This window comes from Hyperolius riggenbachi, chromosome 6 (assembly GCF_040937935.1).
Source record: "Hyperolius riggenbachi isolate aHypRig1 chromosome 6, aHypRig1.pri, whole genome shotgun sequence".
Classification (NCBI taxonomy): Eukaryota; Metazoa; Chordata; class Amphibia; order Anura; family Hyperoliidae; genus Hyperolius; species Hyperolius riggenbachi.
In genome coordinates this window covers 242,638,894-242,652,072 of record NC_090651.1, presented here as the reverse complement: position 1 = coordinate 242,652,072, position 13,179 = coordinate 242,638,894, and the positions used below count along the sequence as shown (strand labels likewise).

At 44.9% G+C, this 13,179-nt stretch overlaps 1 protein-coding gene across 1 annotated transcript in view; it reads right to left on the bottom strand.

Annotated features, from left to right (window-relative positions):
• Window positions 1-13,179, bottom strand: part of LOC137522143 (L-amino-acid oxidase-like) — an 86,094-nt gene that overhangs the window by 35,384 nt on the left and 37,531 nt on the right. The window contains exons 2-4 of the mRNA XM_068242173.1: window positions 10,921-11,141; window positions 6,333-6,442; window positions 1,067-1,268 (exon numbers count right to left, since the gene is read on the bottom strand). Coding sequence (XP_068098274.1) covers window positions 1,067-1,268; window positions 6,333-6,442; window positions 10,921-11,141 — 533 coding nt within the window. The remainder of the gene's footprint in view (window positions 1-1,066; window positions 1,269-6,332; window positions 6,443-10,920; window positions 11,142-13,179) is intronic.

Below are 13,179 nucleotides of genomic sequence, written 5' to 3'. Positions count from 1 at the left end.
AAATCAATTGCAGAAGGGGTGTCTGCTTCAATGCACAGCCAGAGTTGCATATCAGACTACAGAAAGCAAATATCAAACATAACAAACTCTGAAAGCAAAAAAAATATGAAAAAGCTGTGACAATTAGTTACATTTCCTCTGCTCTCTACAGACACTTCAGTCAGAAACACAGGACACAGGAGCTGCAGCTGTTGGGAGCTCTCTTCTCTGTCACACACAGAGCTACATATAGAGTTAACTGATCAAGTGTGAGGGGAATTTCCCCTCTCCTCATGGCTCAGTCAGCCCTCAGTTTTGTGTCAGTAAACTTTGAATGTATTTTGCTAACAGTAAACAAAGAAGTTGCTACTTAAATGTATACACCAGTACTTAGCAGCACTTCCCAAACAATTCCTGTGTCAATTGAAAAAAATATGTGAATCGATAGTATTCCTTTAAAGACGTGAACAATGCTCTCAGCCAAAATGGTCAGGCAATCATGATCTTTTGACAACGCATCAGGGTGGCTGAACTCATATTAGAGTGACAGCCCAGCCCAGACTTAAAGAGAAACCTTAACCAAGAATTGAACTTCATCCCAATCAGTAGCAGCTCATACCCTCTTTCCCACGAGAAATCTTCTCCTTTTCTCAATCATCTCAAACGGATCATCTCAAACGGATCATCTCAAACGGATCATCTCAAACGGATCATCTCAAACGAGTAATAAGAAGTGCACTGGAGGTTGCATGTTCATTTTTTTATCTTCTGTTTCAAATCGCACTGCAACTGCACCGCAACAGTAAAAAGATCCTTAAAAATAGCACTTTCGTCTTTATCTTTCTCTCTCTCTCTCTCGTATATACATATGCTATATTTTCTGCCAAGGAAAAATCCAGAATGTGTAAAGAAAATGTGTCAAATGCATTTAAAATTTGCACATTAAAATTTGTACAAGAAAAGAATTGCACAGTATGTCAGTGTGAATTTGGAGATTTCTGTTATTTCCTTTTAAAAAAAAAAATCTACACAAACATAAACACACACAACACTAGAAACGTGTATGTACGTGCGTGTGCATGAATACCTTTCGCAGTGATTGTGAATAAAGTTCATCAATAGATTCTTTTTTCTCCTCAGATGTCAGCTGGAAGCCAAAGAGATTTGGGGTCTTCAAAACATCTTTGAGTTTGTGTCTTATATTGTTAAACAGGTATAAATTGTCTTTATCTGACACAATAAAAGGATTCAGCTTCAGCCCGAACTGATGAATATACTCTCGCACAATCCTGTTATAATAAAGATGTGGCTGTTAGTGTAGCCTTATAAAAATCAATTTTTAATTTTCTATACAGTTATGCTATCTCTCTTTTAACCTGCCTGGCGGTAAGCCCGTGCTGAGCACAGGCTATGCCGCCGGAAGGCACTGCTCAGTCCCCGCTGGGCTGATTTGCATAATTTTCTTTTTTGTTACACGCAGCTAGCACTTTGCTAGCTGCGTGTGCAATACGTTTGCCGCCGCTACCCGCCGATCCGCCGCTATTCGTCGCGCCGCAGCGCCCCCCCAGACCCCGTGCGCTGCCTGGCCAATCAGTGCCAGGCAGCGCTGTGGGGTGGATGGGAGTCCCCTTCGACGTCACGACGTCGACGACGTCATCCCGCCCGTCGCCATGGCGACGGGGAAGCCCTCCAGGAGATCCCGTTCTTTCTGGGGGTATGCCGCTGAGCGGCTATCATGTAGCGAGACCTTGTCTCGCTACATGAAAAAAAATAAATAAAAAAAACGGATTTGCTGCCCCCTGGCGGATTTTTAGCAAACCGCCAGGTGGGTTAAAGGACACCCGAGGCGAAAATAAACTAATGAAATAAACGATTGTATCTATTTTCCTTCTCCTAAAAATGACTTTTTAAGATATTCCACAGTTTTATGTTATGTTTAAATGTACTTTTTAAGTTTTAACAGTTTTTTTTTATTGTTTTTGCTCAATGACACATTCATTGAAGTAGGCCAGAGCTAAAATCTATGAACTATTGACCATTATTATCTCTTTTCTGCTCTCAGAAGCCATTTTCTGCTAGGAAAGTGTTTTATAGTTGGAACTTCTTATCAGTGAGGGTCACACTGTAGTCACTTCCTGTCTGAGTCGGGACTGAGTCAGCCACTTACACACCTGATGTTTAACTCTTTTATGCAGAGAAAGAAAAAAAGGAACACAGCAATAGTTATTTGTGTGCTGGGAACTGTACATACCCATGTTCATCTCATCATGTCACATGTCACCTCGGGTATCCTTTAAGGTGCCCATTAATGGTACAATATTTTCTTCACATGTGATCATTTGACCAGATGTTTAGGATCAAAGACTTATCAGGGGCTTTTAATGAAACGTGTTGGAGAGAGCCAAAGGCAGGATGAGATTAGCGGGGAGCAAATGAGGAGATGTCCTTTAAAAATCATCACATAAACAGGTGTGAACACTGTAAAGTGCTGGTGATGGAATTTGAAATTTAAGGTGTACCAAAGCGCATATGGCTGTCTGTGAGCATGCTGGCACCCTTGGTTTGTTCCTATATTTGAGGATCGGTGCAGACGCGTATCTGGAGGGATGCAGATATGACACGTGCCCCAGGCGACCTCCCTCTTCAATCATCAGGGGGGGCGCAGAGCTGCTGACAGCATTCCTGAGTCTAAGGGAATAACAATCATCCAGCAGCCTGCCCTTCTCAGCCTTTGTCATATATCTACATTACAAGCTATTGAGAGGTGAACACCGAAGTTTTCCCTCACTCCCTAATACAGACCATGTCTCAGTCCCCGGAGATAGCAGCAGAAGCTTCTGGTCTGGAGGTTACAAGATCTCACATCCATTCAGCTCTGTCATTCACACATTCCTCAGCCTTATCTCAGAGTGCTGTTTACTTACTTTTATTTATGGCACTCTCTGCACTTTAACCATTACGCTGCTGGCAATCACTGTGGCCAGATTTAACACCCTCTCTCTTGTACAGTGTACATCAGTTGTTAGAATGCATTATATTTCTAGCTCAGTACCTATCTACTGATATTTAATAGGTTGTCAGACTTTTATTATGTTATAATTGTCACTGCAAATGTTCCATTGCTTTCATTCATATGAGAGTGGTGGCTGCCAAATGTATTTCCTTTTAAACAATACCAGTTGCATGGAAATCCTGCTGATCCTTCTGGTCACTAGGGTCTAAATCACACACCTGAAACATGCATGCAGCTAATCTTTTCAGATGTGTCATAGACATTTGATCTGCATACTAGGGTCTATGGCAGGGATCACACTTGTTTTTCAGTTTTCAACTCAGCTTTTTCTGCGTACATTTTCTGCACACCAAGTGTGTTTCTATGCAGAAAAACTTGTGCTTTTTTTCACAACCGCTAATGTAATTGATACAGAAAACTGACAAAATGTGCAGAATTATCATGCAGAATGTCAGTTTTTTTTCTGTGCAAGAAAAACACATGAAGTGTGAACTAGCCCCTTGATTGACATGAGTTTTCAGTTTTTCTGTGCAGAAAACGCGTATGAAAACAGTCAAGCATGTTCCCTGTCTTAAAGTATTAGAGCCAGTGGATCAGAAGGATAGCCTCATTTATTTCATGATGGGGTTACCCTGTCCAAAAAGGTTAGACAGGATGCTGTTGATTGTAGGTGTGTGTGTGTGTGTGGGGGGGGGGGGGGGGGCCTGGGGGGCGCAATTTTAGTATTTGCCATGGGCGCTGTCTTGCCTAGATACGCCACTGGATCGGTGCCCCTGGTGTGTAGGAAGTGTGGAGCTTCATACCCTTTCACACTTGGGCAGTGCAGTGCAGTATTTTTATCCCACACCACCGCCGGGCAATGAAAGTCTATGGAGACCTTCATAATGCCACCTTACGGCACGACGCAATGGAAGTGACGTTTTTGCCGCGTCCCTGGCGCAGGGCCAGAACTACATTACTGCTGCAATGCTGTGTTGACTTGCGGCGATCTGCGTTGTCCCGGAAGTCATGTTAGTCTATGGGGAAGCGTGTTTTTTTAAACATGTTGGGGTCGCAACGTCACAGCACGCATACGCTCTTCCATACACGAAGCAGGAAGTGACAGCAAGCGCGCGTCACTTCCTGCTTGGCCAGTTGCATTTCTGCATTTATAGTGTGAAACCAGCCTCAGCCACCCAGTGGTGGAATTAATTATGCTTGATTGTGGCAGTATTATAATGTGGTGTTTCAACATTTAAGGAAAATGCTGACACTGATATGGAGGTGGGGGGAGGGGGGGGGGAGACGGATAGAGAGAAGGAAGACTGAGCGGTCTGGATTATGCAAAGCGTTGGCGACTGTCAAATTTGGTGGAACTAATAGCAGTCTTTTTAAATGGCGACCACTGAAATGGTGGAAATTGATAAACAGGTGATTAATTATATATCAATATAAACAGCGTAGACAAGCCATATTATTAAAAATTACTGCGGATGTTTTGTAAGAGAAACTGGAGAAAATATTGCTTTTTTTCTAACATATGCCATATTTTTCTGAATAAAATGCATAAATGAATGCACCCATTTTAAAATGTAAAATTAAAACATTCCCTATCTGTCCATCCCCCCCAAAAAAAACAGTGCAACTTTTTTATTAATACACAAAGCAGTTAAAAAATTATTTATGCTTAATTGTATTGACTACAATATTACAAAATGTGTTCTCCTACTAGATCTATACAGTAGGGCATAAGAAAGTACTGATGATAAAGTGGTGTAGTAGTTGACCAGGGTGACTACCTCCGTACACACTCATGATTAAAAGTCAGCTGAGGCGGCTGATAACGACCACCTCAGCCGATGATCCGGCATGTGTACAGCAGACCGCTATGAGCGAACACCGCTCGACTAGCGATCCACCTTGCTGATCAACTCTGCTGAATGACGGGCGATGGCTTTGTGCAAGCCGCTTGCCCCGCCCACCATGTGACATCGTGTCTGCACCACTCCGTCATCCCTCTGCCTCCCCACTTGGAAATGGAATGCATCCTCAGCTGTACAGCCCGGCACACGAGTGATCGGGTCCCCATCCACAATGGGTGACATCAGTCAGCCTGTGTGCACGGGCCTTTATTCCTTGTTTCAGGTAAAGCTAGGTATACTCTTGTAAGGTCTTGGAAACCGTATATCAGCCTGTTATTGATCATTTAACAACATGCCACATAGTTGTCTGAATAATATGAGTTGCATGCTGGATATTCAGGCAATGTGTGTTTGTGGTGGTGGACAGTGGTGTGTGTGTGTGCTGTACACATGCCAGATCCCCTGCTAAGGTAATCCTTAGGCCTGGCTGGGACTAGACATCGCAAATGCAATTTGTAAGATTTGTAAGTTTCTGCATCACTTTGAAGAATTAGGCTTTGCCGATTGCTGGGCAAGTTTAATTCAGCCTGTGTACTTTAACTTTAGACTCTAAGGGCCCGTTTCCACTTGTGCGGTGGGAATCGCTGCGGAAAAAATTTGCATGCGCATGCGAATTTTGCATGTGGTTGTATGCAAATTTTCATGCGAATTCGCATACGATTTCGCATGGATGACTATGGCCTCAATTCACAGAGCTTTATCAAACACTTTATCAAACGTTTGATAATTTTCTCCATGGGTAAAATCTAATTTTGAATTCACTAAGCTGTTTTAGATTTATTGATCATTTCATCGATAAAACATTCGATAAATCTATAACACCTTAGTGAATTCAAAACTAGATTCTACCCTTGAGATAAATTATCAAACGTTTGATAAAGTGTTTGATAAAGCTCTGTGAATTGAGGCCAATGTATGCGAATTTAATCATGGCAGTGCCTGTGTGCTTTTCCATTGTTTCTATGCAAAATCGTATGCAAATTCGCATGAAAATTTGCATACCAAAACATGCGAATTTCCTATGAAATACATTGAATGCGAATTGCATAGCGGTATGCGGTATGCGAATTCTGATGGCTCTGCCATGCAGATTTTTTCTGCACAGAAAAACGCTCAGAAATTCTGACAAGTGGAAACAGTCCCATCCACTTGTATTGGCTATGCGAATCTGCATGCAGGAAACGCATGCAGATTCGCTCTAGTGGAAACGGGCCCTTAATTATTGTTCTGTACATTTATTCCTATTTTACTCCAGTTTGATGACCAGACAGCTACACTTTTTTTTTACACCAAAAAATAAAGAAATAAAATAAAATTGGGTAACCCTAAAGCATACTAGTATGAAGTATGTCCTATGGTAGCTTGTTCCTGGTAAGTCTTGAGGGATGGGTTCATTTTGTCCTTTTTTTCTTTTTCAAAACTGACATGACAAGGCTTACCTGTGAGACTGAGGAAGACGCATGGGCCCCAGGTCTGCATACCAGCCTTCTGGATCTCTGTAGGTTTGCACACGACCCCCTGCCTGTCCACTGGCTTCCAGCACTGTCACCTGGGATATAAAAAAAATAGATTAATTTCATATATTATTTACATTTTTCATTGTTTGTACTTCAAGGATACCTGAAGTGATATGTAACATGATCAGATAAACACGGGTATATACAGTAACATTCCTGAATAGAGCTTGCCTGTGTTCCTTTTTATTTATTTTTTTCTCACATTGCGTTACCCTGTTTTACCGCAGAGTGACGCAGCAGCAATGCAAGAGTATGTGGCCTTGCACACTTACCTGCGCTGTGTTGTGCCGGAAGTTTCTGATTCATCGCTGAGCCGAAGCAAAGTCTGCAGTGCAGAGCCGGGACAAGGTCCTCCAGCACCCAAGGTTGAGACACCAAAGTGCACCCCCCATCCCTCCCACCACAGCCGTCACATACTGATTGCTATTAGACTAAGAGCAAGAGGCACCCCAGGGTCCCCAACACCTTAATCGTTAATTATCTGGCTTGCAGTCACTGCCATGTATCCCCCTTTCTTATTTCTCTCTGCTTCAAACACAATAGGGAAAAGATAGCTGAGTAAGTTCTGCACCCCCCCCCCCCCCACACACACACACACTCTGCGCTCTGAGGCTGGAGCCTCTCTCGCCTCGGCCCAGCCCTGCTGCAGTGCATTACCATCAGATCGGCGGAAGTCATTGGAGTCAATGGGCGGCAAAGAAATTTCATAGACGGGAGCATGGTGCGTGCGTCGCAATGCACGGAACGACGGGAATTAGGTCAGAGGCGAGTGTCACCTTGTGGTAAGCTGGAAAGATAACTTAAGTACCCACTCTGAGGCTGTTTTCCCACTTGAGCTGAGAATAGACATTGTTCGTTGTCCGCTCATTGCAAAACTGACAGTAAATGGCTCTTATTTTATAAATAGGAGCCATTACCAAGAAGAACGGCACCATCCAATAAAGTTTGCTCTTTTATTTTCTTTGAAATAGCATAACAGCAGTCAAAGGCAATGTTTCAGGGCAGCCGCCCCTTTATCAAGCTATGCTGTCTATGAATCAGGTCTATGAACAAGGTTCATAGACAGCATAGCTGGATATAGGGGCGGCTGCCCTAAAACGTTGCCTTTGACTGCTGTTATGCTATTTCAAAGAAAATAAAAGAGCAAACTTTATTGGATGGTGCTGGTCTTCTTGGTTTTCGCTATTAGTGATCCAGAGTGCAGCTGGTTCCACTGAGACACATCCATTGACTCAACAGAGGAGTGCTCCACAGTGGCGTAGCTAGAGATTATGGGGCCCCATAGCAAAACTTTCATGGGGCCACCTGTCCCTACCCAATGGATAAAGCAGAGGGACACCAAGAGCCCCAATAGTGTAATTCGTCTTGGGGACAACAAAATAAATGAGAAGTTAAAATTATACTTACAAACCAGGGTTACCAATAGGCAACCACTGTATAGGCAGGTGGGGAGAACAATCCTGACCCCACTCAGAAATAAAAAGTCGCTCTCTGTAGACAGGAAAATAGGGTAACAACCCTCCACCCAGGGTGGACTCAATATAGTGTACAAGATACAGAGGCGCCAAAAGAATAAAAAGTAATTAAATGAACTTAAAAAAAAACAACTGGTTAAACAGAGGAGGCAGCGGTGGTCTTACCCCCTCCAAACAGACACAGGCAAGGACTGCGATTCAGACAGTCAACAATGTTTTTTGGAGTTCCGAATAAATTGTTGACTGTCTGAATCGCAGTCCTTGCCTGTGTCTGTTTGGAGGGGGTAAGACCACAGCTGCCTCCTCTGTTTAACCAGTTGGTTTTTTAAGTTCATTTAATTACCTTTTATTCTTTTGGCGCCTCTGTATCTTGTACACTACCCAATGGATCGGAGTTAATTGGGCAATTGACATTCTCATGCAATCTACACTGCATGTGTGGGCCCTGAAACAAAGTCAGAGGGTGGAGGAACACAAGAAAGTTAATAGTGAATACATTAAGTACTGCCTGGGCCCCCTCTGCTTCAGGGCCCCATAGCAGGCGCTATGGCTGCTATGGCTATTGCTACGCCCCTGGTGCTCCACTATTTCACTTAATAAATAGGAGCCATTCACACTTGTCACTCTGCAATGGAACTGTGGGATCTGTTGCAGTAAGTGGGCCGCACTTTTGTGCAGTCCTTGATAATCCCGGAAGAGCAGATGCATTCCCCATATGGTGGTAATGCATCTGCTGAGGGCTACAGCCAGACCAGAGGCGTAGCTAGGGTTTTCAGTCCCCGGGGACAAAGACAGTTTTAGCGCCCCCCTCTGGACAAAATGATCGGGGCCACACATCAGAATGTGGTCATGGGTGGATTCAAAAGTTATTCAGATAGCCAGATGTACACCCTTATTCTGCTGCTGTTAACGCTTCTGCAGAGGGAGGGAGAAAAGCAGGGGCACTTTAGGCAGCCAGCGAGCCGCCTCTCACGCACGTGGGGGTGCGATGGCTGTGCTGAGCCCCCTCACAGTGCTGCGCCCGGGGACATATGTACCCCCTTGCCCACCCATAGCTACGCCTCTGAGCCAGACCACAGTGGATTATCGGACTGGACACTAAATTGTCTACTCCCGCTGTCCTCCTGTGATCCGGCACAAATGAGAACCAAGCCTGCTATGCCAAAGTGAGAATACCTTTGCTGTGTATTAGGGGCTAGACCTCATATCTAGATACAGTATATATGAAGCCAACAATCTCTCTCCATTGTAGTTGTTATTTGTATCTGCTGTTTGCTCATTTTGCTACGGAAATACACTGTCTGAGAATGGTATTATTATTATTACCGTATATGGCGGCGTATAAGACGACCCGGCGTATAAGACGACCCCCCAACTTTTCCAGTTAAAATAAAGAGTTTGGCATATACTCGCCGTTTAAGACTACCCCTCTTCACAACATGCCTCATCCATCCTCCTGGCCCACCCCTGTATACACCTTTGCATAATACTGGGTGCCGCAGTCATCCAGGGGAGGGAAAAGAGATCAGGCTGTGATTTTTAAGAACTTGGTGTCAGGTGCGGGGTGTCAGTATTTGTGCCAGGCATAGCTTACCGGTTGAAGCAGCCTTGGCGGAAAGGTCCGCTCGTGTCCTGGGTCCTTCTATGTCCCCCGATCTGCGCTGCTCCTCCAGCGTTAAACCAGCGTGCATATCATTAAGAGGCAACGGGAGGGGGAATCACTCACCTCTTCCGCGTTCCATCGTGCGTTCCACTGACGTCACTTCCTGCAAGGCCGTCCACTCACAATACAATGGGCGGCGTTGCCGGAAGTGACGTCAGTGGAGCACATGATGGAACGCGGAAGAGGTGAGTTATTCCCCCGCCCGTTGCCTCTTAATGATATGCACGCTGGTTTAACGCTGGAGGAGCAGCGCAGATCGGAGGACCCAGGCGAGGGAGGGGGGGGGGGTCCGACCCCCCTCCCCACCGCTAGGCCCAATATCCCCTTTCTGCCAGCTACCCCTCCAGCTCGGCGGGCGGCCCCCAGCATTCAAGGACAGGCGGGTTCCGCCCCCCCCCCAGATCTGCAGCAAACATGTGGAAGAAGGTGCTCTGGTCGGAGGAGACCAAAATGGAACTTTTGGCCAAAATGCAAAACGCTATGTGTGGCAGAAAACTAACACTGCACATCACTCAGAACACACCATTCCCACTGTCAAATATCATGGTGGCAGCATCATGCTCTGAGGGTGCTTCTCTTCAGCAGGGACAGGAAAGCTGGTCAGAGTTGATGGGAAGATGGATGGAGCCAAATACAGGGCAATCTTGGAAGAAAACCTCTTGGAGTCTGCAAAAGACTTGAGACTGGGGTGGAGGTTCACCTTCCAGGAGGACAATGACCCTAAACATAAAGCCAGGGCAACAATGGAATGGTTTAAAACAAAACATATCCATGTGTTAAAATGGCCCAGTCAAAGTCCAGATCTAAATCCAATTGAGAATATGTGTCAAGATCTGAAAACTGCTGTTCACAAACGCTGTCCATCTAATCTGAGCTGAAGCTGTTTTGCAAAGCAGAATGGGCAAGGATTTCAGTCTCTAGATGTGCAAAGCTGGTAGAGACATACCCTAAAAGACTGGCAGCTGTAATTGTAGTAAAAGGTAGTTCTACAAAGTATATACTCAGGGGGCTGAATAATTACGCACACCCCACTTTGCAGTTATTGATTTGTAAAAAAATTTTGGAATCATGTATGATTTTCGTTCCACTTCTCACATGTACACCACTTTGTATTGGTCATTCACGTGGAATTCCAATAAAATTGATTCATGTTTGTGGCAGTAATGTGACAAAATGTGGAAAACTTCAAGGGGGCCGAATACTTTTGCAAGCCACTGTACAATCTAAAGTGTGGGGGAGGGACACATAAGGTAGGACTGTGGAAAAGGTAGTTGACTGAGAGAGTTAGAGTGTGGTAGAGGTGGGGTAGGTGAATAAATGGTGAATAAATACTCTGTCCAACAAAAATGTAATTAGAACTTATTGTACTTACTTTGTGACCAGCATCTTGCAAACTTTTGGCTGCAGCAAGTCCAGAAAGCCCGGCACCAACAATGGCTATGTGTTTCCGATGCAGAGTCTTCCCAGGATGCAAACCATGACTAGCAATATGCAGCAGCCCTTCATATTCAGGGTCTTTAAGACACTCCCGGAAGATACCGAGATCATCTGCTACCCCACTGGTGATTACCCAAAACACCAATAAGAAAGGGACTAGAGAAATACGGTAGAGATGAAGAGAGAGAAAATGTTAATGGATTAGACAGTTATGCAAAGTAGGTGGCATGGTGGTGTAGTGGATGGCACTCTCCCCGTGCATCACTTAATTCCACTCCCTAGCTCATATCTGCAGGGACGGATTTCTGGAAAAAAGCCCAGGCCTTGGGTGGCAACTAACTGGACATTGAAGAGGGATTGCTGCATATGGAAGAGAAGGCTACAAATGGAATACAGAGGTTGCAAATAAGATGCAACACATGGGAGTTGGTGCCCTAGGGATCATCTGAATATAACTAAAGGAGGTTAGCCCAGTGGCGTATCTAGGCAAGACAGCGCCCATGGCAAATACTAAAATTGCGCCCCCCAGGCCCCCCCCCCCCCCACACACACACACACACACACCTACAATCAACAGCATCCTGTCTAACCTTTTTGGACAGGGTAACCCCATCATGAAATAAATGAGGCTATCCTTCTGATCCACTGCCTCTAATACTTTAAGACAGGGAACATGCTTGACTGTTTTCATACGCGTTTTCTGCACAGAAAAACTGAAAACTCATGTCAATCAAGGGGCTAGTTCACACTTCATGTGTTTTTCTTGCACAGAAAAAAAACTGACATTCTGCATGATAATTCTGCACATTTTGTCAGTTTTCTGTATCAATTACATTAGCGGTTGTGAAAAAAAGCACAAGTTTTTCTGCATAGAAACACACTTGGTGTGCAGAAAATGTACGCAGAAAAAGCTGAGTTGAAAACTGAAAAACAAGTGTGATCCCTGCCATAGACCCTAGTATGCAGATCAAATGTCTATGACACATCTGAAAAGATTAGCTGCATGCATGTTTCAGGTGTGTGATTTAGACCCTAGTGACCAGAAGGATCAGCAGGATTTCCATGCAACTGGTATTGTTTAAAAGGAAATACATTTGGCAGCCACCACTCTCATATGAATGAAAGCAATGGAACATTTGCAGTGACAATTATAACATAATAAAAGTCTGACAACCTATTAAATATCAGTAGATAGGTACTGAGCTAGAAATATAATGCATTCTAACAACTGATGTACACTGTACAAGAGAGAGGGTGTTAAATCTGGCCACAGTGATTGCCAGCAGCGTAATGGTTAAAGTGCAGAGAGTGCCATAAATAAAAGTAAGTAAACAGCACTCTGAGATAAGGCTGAGGAATGTGTGAATGACAGAGCTGAATGGATGTGAGATCTTGTAACCTCCAGACCAGACGCTTCTGCTGCTATCTCCGGGGACTGAGACATGGTCTGTATTAGGGAGTGAGGGAAAACTTCGGTGTTCACCTCTCAATAGCTTGTAATGTAGATATATGACAAAGGCTGAGAAGGGCAGGCTGCTGGATGATTGTTATTCCCTTAGACTCAGGAATGCTGTCAGCAGCTCTGCGCCCCCCCTGATGATTGAAGAGGGAGGTCGCCTGGGGCACGTGTCATATCTGCATCCCTCCAGATACGCGTCTGGGTTAGCCTAGTGCCTCCAGTGCCTCCCTCCCCCCCATCCCCCGAGTCCTTGTCCGTTCCATGGAAAGGGGCCCTTCTCCACCTCTGGTGCCCAGGAAGAATTGGGGGTGACGACTGCGGGGTGGGGGGGTTCATGGTGGCATCTGGGAGTTACTTGTGATCACAAGCCCGTGATGAGCACTGGGCACTATATAAATATTAACTATTTGACATTCCTGGACGTGAAACTCACGTCCAGGAAGCCATGTGCGCTCCTGCGAGTCCACGCGGCTGATCGCGCGCGTGCACGCGCGCTCCCGGCCGGCGGTTTGTTAGCCAGTGAATCAGTGAATCGGGCAACGGTGCCCGATCACTGATTCCTCTCCCCCGCAGAAAAAGCGACAGCTTCTCTCGGAAGCTACGCTTTTTCTGCTTCCTATGTCGCTCTAAGCGTACGTGGTACGCTTAGAGTGACGTCACAGTAAACAACTCATGGCTGCCATCTTGTGGCCAAAAAGTAAACTACATCTAAATGTTAAATAAAAATAAAAATAC